The 8,008-nt window shown below is 52.4% G+C and overlaps 3 protein-coding genes across 3 annotated transcripts; all 3 read left to right on the top strand.

Moving 5' to 3' along the window:
- Positions 1-523: 523 nt before the first annotated feature.
- SEPMUDRAFT_69750 (P-loop containing nucleoside triphosphate hydrolase protein) lies at positions 524-4,363 on the top strand (the record flags this gene model as incomplete). Its single annotated transcript, XM_016909874.1, has 3 exons — positions 524-940; positions 993-3,289; positions 3,368-4,363. The coding sequence occupies 3 exons, from the start codon at positions 524-526 to the stop codon at positions 4,149-4,151; spliced, it is 3,498 nt and encodes a 1,165-aa protein (XP_016758661.1). The 3' UTR covers positions 4,152-4,363.
- Positions 4,364-4,902: 539 nt separating this feature from the next.
- SEPMUDRAFT_49679 (uncharacterized protein) lies at positions 4,903-6,555 on the top strand (the record flags this gene model as incomplete). The annotated part of the gene is made up of 1 exon (XM_016909126.1): positions 4,903-6,555. One exon carries the CDS (start codon positions 4,903-4,905, stop codon positions 6,553-6,555), a length of 1,653 nt encoding a protein of 550 aa, XP_016758660.1.
- A 483-nt stretch (positions 6,556-7,038) lies between these two features.
- Positions 7,039-7,891, top strand: SEPMUDRAFT_143201 (dienelactone hydrolase family protein; the record flags this gene model as incomplete). The annotated part of the gene is made up of 2 exons (XM_016903032.1): positions 7,039-7,126; positions 7,203-7,891. 2 exons carry the CDS (start codon positions 7,039-7,041, stop codon positions 7,889-7,891), a joined length of 777 nt encoding a protein of 258 aa, XP_016758659.1.
- Between the last annotated feature and the right edge of the window lie 117 nt (positions 7,892-8,008).

Raw genomic sequence — 8,008 nt, 5'->3', positions numbered from 1 at the left:
GGAGAGAGAGAGGAGAGAGAGAGAGAGAGAGGGAAAGAGAGGGAAACAGAGGGAGAGAGAGAGGCTGCTACATCGATAGGGAAATTCATGCAATGCTCCATGGATATGCAGAGAGAGTCAAGTGAAGCTGCCTTACCAAAACGCGGTGCGGCTGCCTGCTTGCCTCCACTTCAGCCCTTCCGGCGCACAAACTTGTCCAAATTCTCCCTCCTCTTCAAACCTCGCGAACTTCTCCCACACCAAACATCGCAAACAGAATCTCTCTGACCCGCAGCTGACCACGCCATCGAACACCAATTCGAGGTGCAAGCAAAGAAGTACGATTTTGCGGAGCTGGGGCAGTATGTCAAACCCAGCGCCTGCCCCAAGATACTGTTTGCACAAACAAACGGCCATCACCTCATTTTCCTCCAGCACCATCCACAATCTCCACATCTCGGCCTCTCCGAATGGACCTTCTCCCAGCTCGCACATACCAACAGCAGCTTCAGAACGCGACTGACCTGTCTCTCCCTCAGTCAGCATGAACGAAGACCTCCAAGAGCGCTTCACGCGCTCGAAGAAGCCTGTCCGCGATGATGGCGGCCCACGGGGTTCCGCCCAGGTCATGATCCTACCGCCGAAGATCAACGCCCAGGTCAGCGAATATTATGTCGAACCTGTCGTCACAGACGGTGGATGGCTCGCAAAGCCAGAAGTTCCCACCGCAGAGGAAGTCCTCGACCTGTATGATGATGACATCTCGTCTCCAGACGTTGTCGAGCTTCCCACAAACCGAGTCAAAGGAGCCTGGGAGTCCAAAGAGGAGTATCTATCGGCCCAGTATCTTCTCAACCGTGAGGACTCGGTGCGAGGCCTTCGGGAGGCGGTCACAAACATAAGACTGGACCCCGATAAGACCGAAGATTTTTTCGATGGAAAATTCGGCATTTATGAAAAGGTTGCTGTCACCAAGGGCTTCGATTGCCCAACCCATACTGACACGAACTCAGGTGCACATTTGTGGCATCACGGCATCTCCTCGTGGCCTGGCTCACAGGATCACCTTCAGCACGAGGCGTGCTGGTAAAGTGATACTATGGGAACAGTCCAAGAGATTAATCGCCGGCAGCTTGGTGGTGCTTACTCCTGCTAAAGACAAGTTCCAGTCGACAGCTATCGTTGCTACCGTCGCGGCACGTCCTCTTGAGTACCTGAAACTGAACCCGCCAGAAATTGACATTTTCTTCGCCCGTTCCGAAGATTTCGAGGTCGACCCTTCCATTGAGTGGCTAATGGTCGAGGACAAGGGTGGCCTGTACGAGGCCAATCGCCATACGCTACTGGCTCTACAACGCATGATGCGGGAACCCTTTCCTCTGAGTCACCACATTCTCGACGCAAAGATGGCCGTAGGTCCTCCGAAGTATGTCCGGGATCGCCCAGTCCTCGACCTCTCGAAAGTTCTGCACAATACTGCAAATCAGTCTTTTGAGAATGTGGACGTTCTCAATGGCTGGCCGTTGGATGCCCAGAGCGTACTCGATGAGTCACAGCTGGCGGCACTTCAACACATCCTCACCAAGGAGCTGGCTATCATTCAAGGTCCACCAGGAACTGGCAAGACGCACGTGTCAGTCCAGGCCGTGAGGGTGATGCTGGATAATTGGAAGCAAGGCGACCCCCCCATCATTGTGGCTTGTCAGACCAACCATGCCATTGACCAGTTCCTTCGCCACATTGCAGCATTCGAGCCAGATTTCGTACGCCTTGGCGGTCGCAGCAAGGACAGAGACATTGTCAAAAAGCGCACACTGTACCAAGTCCGCATTTCGACTTCCGAGAACCCGCCAGCGGGCGGTCTCTACGGTAAGGCACGCAAGGTTATCAGGGGCCTGGAGAAGCAAGTTCGGCTGCTCCTGGCGCCACTCCTGCCTACTCATAAGCCGCTCGATCATCGCCTTTTGGAAGACTTCAAGCTTTTGACGCAGGCTCAGGCTGACTCGCTCGATGCCGGCGCGGCTCGCTGGGTGCAAAGCAAGAAGTCGAATCCGGTCGAGGCTCAATCACCATTTATGGTGTGGCTTGGTGACAAGCTGATCCATGTTGATCCCAAGCAACTCAACAACGAGCATGGCTTTGATCGCGAGGAGGCAGACCTCGAACAAGAGCGTCTGCGTGAAGAGGAGGCCGAGAATGCTGCTCAAGACGACGAGGAGTTCGAAAAGCTGAGCGGCTCCTACTTCGACGTGGCTGACAACTTCACTTGCCGGAAAGTTCCTGGTGTCGACCACAAGGTCAAAGAATTGCTCCAAGAGCAGGATATGTGGAAGATCCCAGAGTCCAGCAGAGGTGCCGTGTATCGCCACCTACAGTCCGCCGTCAAGCAGCACATCCTGCCAGCTCTTCGAGATCTGGCAAAGAAGTTCGACGTCGAGGCTCGTAAGCGCAGAATCGGCCAATTCGAGAGGGACGAACCAATCTTGAAGAGACAGAAGATCATCGGCATGACGACTACAGGTCTCAGCAAGTATCGCGGGCTCCTCGCTGCCCTCCAGCCAAGAGTCGTCCTCATCGAAGAAGCAGCAGAAACTCTTGAAGCTCCGGTGACCGTTGCCTGCATGCCGTCACTTGAGCACCTCATCCTTGTCGGCGACCATAAGCAGTTGCGCCCTCATACTCATGTCAGCGCCCACGAAAACGAACCTTGGTTTCTGAACGTGTCTCTGTTCGAGCGCATGGTCAACAACAAAGTCGAGTGGTCCACACTACGCAAGCAACGCCGCATGATCCCCGAGATCCGCCGCCTCCTTCACCCAATCTATGGCAATCTCATCAAGGACCATCCCTCAGTCACTGATCCTGAATGCCGACCTGACGTGCCTGGCATGGGTGGCGTGAATTCATTTTGGTTCACTCATAGCTGGACCGAGGGCCGCGACGACCTGATGTCTTGTCACAACGAAGACGAGGCGAAAATGATTGCCGGATTCGTTGAGTACCTGAGCTACAATGGAGTTCAGCCCCAAGACATCACGATCCTTACATTCTACAATGGTCAACGCAAGAAGCTTCTGCAGGAGCTTCGGAGCCGCATTGTTCTCCGGGATTGCAGATTCACAGTCGTGACTGTGGATTCTTACCAAGGCGAGGAAAATAAAGTAGTCATTCTCAGCTTGGCACGTTCCAACGACCATGGGCAAATGGGCTTCCTCTCCGTCGAGAATCGTGTCTGCGTTGCCCTTTCTCGTGCGCAATGCGGCTTCTACATCTTCGGCAATGCCCTGTTGCTGCACAAGATCGAAAGTGGGTACTCCAAGAGGACGAAGAAGACTGTCGTTGACAGTGAAGGTATCGCTAAGATAGTGAAGTCCCGCAATGGGAAGAGCAAGACCTGGACCACAGTTATGAACATCATGGCTGGCAAGGAGGTGAAGGAGATGGATGACATGGAATTGGTGCACCGTCAGCGTTTCAATGCCTTCTTCACAGTACGCTGCAAGAATCATGGCAACGAAGTCCAGATTCACCATCCAGATGAGTGGACTCTCCATGGCGGCTGTAAGCAGGTGTGCCAAGCCCAGCTCCCGTGTGGTCACGATTGCACCTTGCTGTGCCACCCCATGGATCACGAGGATGTCAATTGCACCAAGTGCAGAGGCAGGCCTGTTGGGAGCGTCGATTCGAAATTGACTGCTGCTATCCAGGGCGCACCAGCAACCTTGTCAAAGCCCGCTTCTCGAGAGACGTGCAGCTCGGAGAACAGTTCCTGGCGCTCTTACGCTTCGTCAGCCCAAGAGCAGCACCACCAGGCCATTGCGTCTTACGTTCCTCATTCGCAGCGACCAGGCCACGCCGAAGATCTCGTTAAAATCAGTTCTTCGGGAAGCCTTTTCAGCATCGACGCCGATGTTGACAGACTCTCTCTTGGTCCAGATAGTGCCTCCACCATCACCCCTTCGTACATCACTCAGGCTGAGCACAGGCCAATGTATAGGTCTGATGGCGGTGCAGACAGGTCCGACAGTCCTGCCGGTGTTCCAATGGGTGGCGGTGATGGCAAGCGGTTTAAGTGGGCGGAAACCTATCGACCAGCGGGACTACAGGCGCCCAAGGAGCCGAAGAAGGATTTGTCGGAAGAAGTCAACTTGATTGACTTTGATGACGATTGAGTGTCGTCGCGACTAATATTGGGAATCAGCGCGAGAAACAAAGTGCTATGGGATCTTTGATGAGGCAACGGCTTCGTCTCATGCATTGGTCATATTGGCACGGACTATGACAGCAACAGACATGGGCTTTCAAGCGCATCGCTGGCTGACCCATCCGCGCTTCTGTACATGACAGAGCGTAGGCAGATTAGACATCAGACTGAGTAAGGAACCTATTGAAACGTGTACCAGAACGACTGCCTCGTTCTACGAGAAATGCAGCGCATGCATCGCTACTCCCGCTTGACTTGGTGACGGGCAGATTTGCCCGATGTGCATGTACAGCAGCTTTCCACTCGACTTGAGCTCTATGTTGTTGTTGATATTTCTTTGCTGCACCACGTACCACGTTTCTTGTGCTACCATAGGGTACCTTGGTGACAGTTGGTGCATGGTAACGGTGGGAGGTAGGGTAAGGCAGTGGTAGCTCTGTCACATGCCGAATACTAGCGTCTCCGACACCCCCTTGGCAGAGAGGCATGATTGGTTGATCCGTACCTCACAGTCGTCCGTTAGAGTAAAATTACAGTGTCATTAACCCGGATCGTGAATTCGTGATAAGTTGATCATCATCTTGATCCCCCCCCCCCCAAACAGTTCCTCCGACATGCCTTTCTCGCATCCGTTCACACCTACAGACCGCGCGCGGGGTTTCCCTGGAGGCTGAGGACTCGGGAGGAGGGCGCCATTTTGCCAAAAGAAAAAAAAAAAGATGATTTCCGACACTCCCACGAACCGCATCCTCATCCGTACCATCATCGTCTTCTTCCAGTCCTATGCTCCGCTCTGCGTAGGATACATTACATGGACTCTCCTCGCGAGCTATTGGCCTGCATGTAATCTCGGGATCGAAAGCAGCAGCAGCAGCAGCAGATATCTTCTGCTATGGCGGGAGAGAGGATGGTTGTGGAGAGTATGTTTGGCCGAAGCGATTTTTTATCTCTTCTTTTTCTGTCTCTGGTATAAAAATTTTGTACAAAGAGAAGCTTTGCATCCTCCTTTGCGCACGAGAGGCGAACGAGAGAATCTTTTTCGGAAATGTCAGAGGGAAATTCTTGATCCGGAGGGTTTTTTGAGGGGTTGGTTTCGAGGTGCGAAAGCTGAGGATGTTGGACGGGAGGAGGTGAAGAGGTTTTTGAATTGGAGTTTTTGGGATGGACGGGCGCGGGTTGTGGGGGAGAAAGAGGATGGTGATGCAAATGCGGATGCGGCGGAGATTGAACAGTATATTGACAAGATGTCGGTGATGATGCCGCAGCCCTTTCTGCCAGGGCCGGGAAAGGCGAAGAGTCTCCGATTGACGCTGGATCCGGTCGAAATTGAGGCGAGAAGTCTGCTATGGTATACACTTATCATGCTGGCGGATACTCTATCACAAGTGCTTTTGCAAGCAAAAGGCTTCACATATCATCGCCGTTCGTTGTGGAAAACGGCGGCGGCAGTGTTTCCGCCACGTCCTGCGGCATTTTTTACGCGCAGCACATCTGTCGCACCGAGTATATCTTACTTTCTACGTGAGCATCACTCTCACACACGTCTTCCTGTGCTATACATTCACGGTATTGGAATTGGACTTCTCCCTTCAGTGCAATTCCTCTCAGAGCTCGACCACGAATTAAACCATGGACGTAGCTCCTCCGACCAGGTTGGAATTCTCGCAATCGAAATCTTACAGATTTCCTCCCGTCTCACAGAATCCATTCCTCGCCGAGCCGATTTTCTCGCTCAACTCACCACCATCATCAACCACCATTTCGGACCTAATTCCCACTTCGTACTCGGCGCGCACTCCTACGGCACAATTCTCAGCGCCAACATCCTCAACGACGACCACCTCTCCCCACGAGTCTCTGCAACTCTCCTCGTGGACCCAGTCTCCTTTATGCTCCACATGCCCGACGTAGCCTACAATTTCACGTGTCGCAAACCCGTGCGAGCGAATGAATGGTTGTTGTGGTATTTTGCGTCCAAGGATCCGCAAATCGCACATACGCTCGGAAGACATTTTTTTTGGACAGAGAATATTTTGTGGAGGGATCGGGTTGATGGTTTGATTGAGAGGTATGGTTTGCGTGTTACTGCTTCGATTTCTTCGGCGGATCTTATTGTGAGTGCCAAGGCTGTGAGGGCTTATTTGGAGAGTACGGGTACGGGTACAGGTACGTGTAGTAAACAGGTTGATGGATCTGGGGGATTGGAGAAACGGGAACGGGAACTACATCGAGGTGTCGGGAGTGAGACATGGAAGGGTCAGGGGCTGGAGACGATTTGGTGGGAGGGATATGATCATGGCGACGTGTATGATTCCAAGGAAGATCGAGCACGACTGATTAGAGCTCTCGTCCATTATTGTCAGGAGAAGTGAGAAGTAGCAGCAGGAGTTTTTTGATACCCGGGGGGAATTGTTATTTACCTACCTTACCTCCTTACCTATGTATAGAGTCTATAGACGTGTAATGCCGATATATCTACAATGGACGGATACGATTCGGATATGTCCCGGCTAAGTACCTTGCCTTAGTGAGTATAAGAGGGGCACCGGTACCGGCAGCTGAAGGTGGGGCAAAAGGGACAAGAAATGACGAAAGACAATCAGATCCATCATCCGCCTTACCTTTTTCATGTACCTAACCTGTAATCGGGGCATCTTCACTTGGGGGTTATCTGCTTCTGCTTTCTGTTTTGCGTATAGTCAAATAAGGTATCATTGCCTCCTAGCCTCCTAGGTAGGTTAGTAGCTTATAAGAATGTAAGCACCTCCAGCTCCCTGTCTCTCTCGTCCTCCTCCCAACTTCTTCACTTTCACTTCACTTCACCAACACAGCTAGTACCTACTGTACCATACACAATGGCTTCCAATCCACCAGGAAAGTGCTGCACCATTGGCGTCAAGCACGAAGGCAAAGCTACCGGTTCGAAAAAGGACATTTCCGGTGGTAAGCAGCATACCTACATGTACCTATAACCAGATTCCCACACTGACATACATCTTCTCTCTTCCATCTCCTCCAGTCGACACCTATCTCGCCTACCCCGAATCCCGACAAACCGACACAGCCATTCTCATCCTCACCGACGTCATCGGCCACGACTTCATCAACGCCCAACTCATCGCCGACCAATTCGCCGCCAATGGCTACTTCGTCGTCATGCCCGATCTCTTCGAAGGCGACCCCATGCCCCTCAACCGGCCCGATGACTTTGACATAATGAAATGGCTCGCCACCTCCGGTCCCAGTAAAGGCCACACCACCAAGCAAGTCGACCCGATCGTGGCCAAAGTGATTAAAGCGCTCAAAGCCGATTTCGGCGTCAAAAAACTCGGGTCGGTCGGATATTGTTTTGGAGCCAAATATGTCGCGCGATACATGGCGAAAGATCAGGGGATTGATGTGGGATATGTGGCTCATCCGTCGTTTGTGGATGCGGAGGAAATTAAGGCGTTGACGGGTCCGTTTAGTATTGCGGCGGCGGAAACGGATCAGATTTTTCCGGCGGAGAAGAGGAGGGAGACGGAGGATATTTTGAAGGATATGGAGATTCCGTATCAGATTTCGCTGTATTCGGATGTTGAGCATGGATTTGCTGTGAGGGCGGATACGAGTAAGGCTCCGGTTAAGTTTGCGAAGGAAGCGGCGTTTTTGCAGGCTGTTGCGTGGTTTGATGAGTTTTTGAAGGGGAGTAGGAGTTGGGCTGCTTAGGTTGATGAATATCTAGGGGGGAGAGAGAAAGAGAGAGAGAGAGAGAGAGAGAGAGAGAGAGAGAGAGAGAGAGAGAGAGAGAGAGAGAGAGAGAGAGAGAGAGAGAGAGAGAGAGAG

This window comes from Sphaerulina musiva (assembly GCF_000320565.1).
Source record: "Sphaerulina musiva SO2202 unplaced genomic scaffold SEPMUscaffold_8, whole genome shotgun sequence".
NCBI lineage: Eukaryota > Fungi > Ascomycota > Dothideomycetes > Mycosphaerellales > Mycosphaerellaceae > Sphaerulina > Sphaerulina musiva.
The sequence above is the reverse complement of the archived record's forward strand: the minus strand, read 5'-3'. Positions and strand labels throughout refer to the sequence as shown.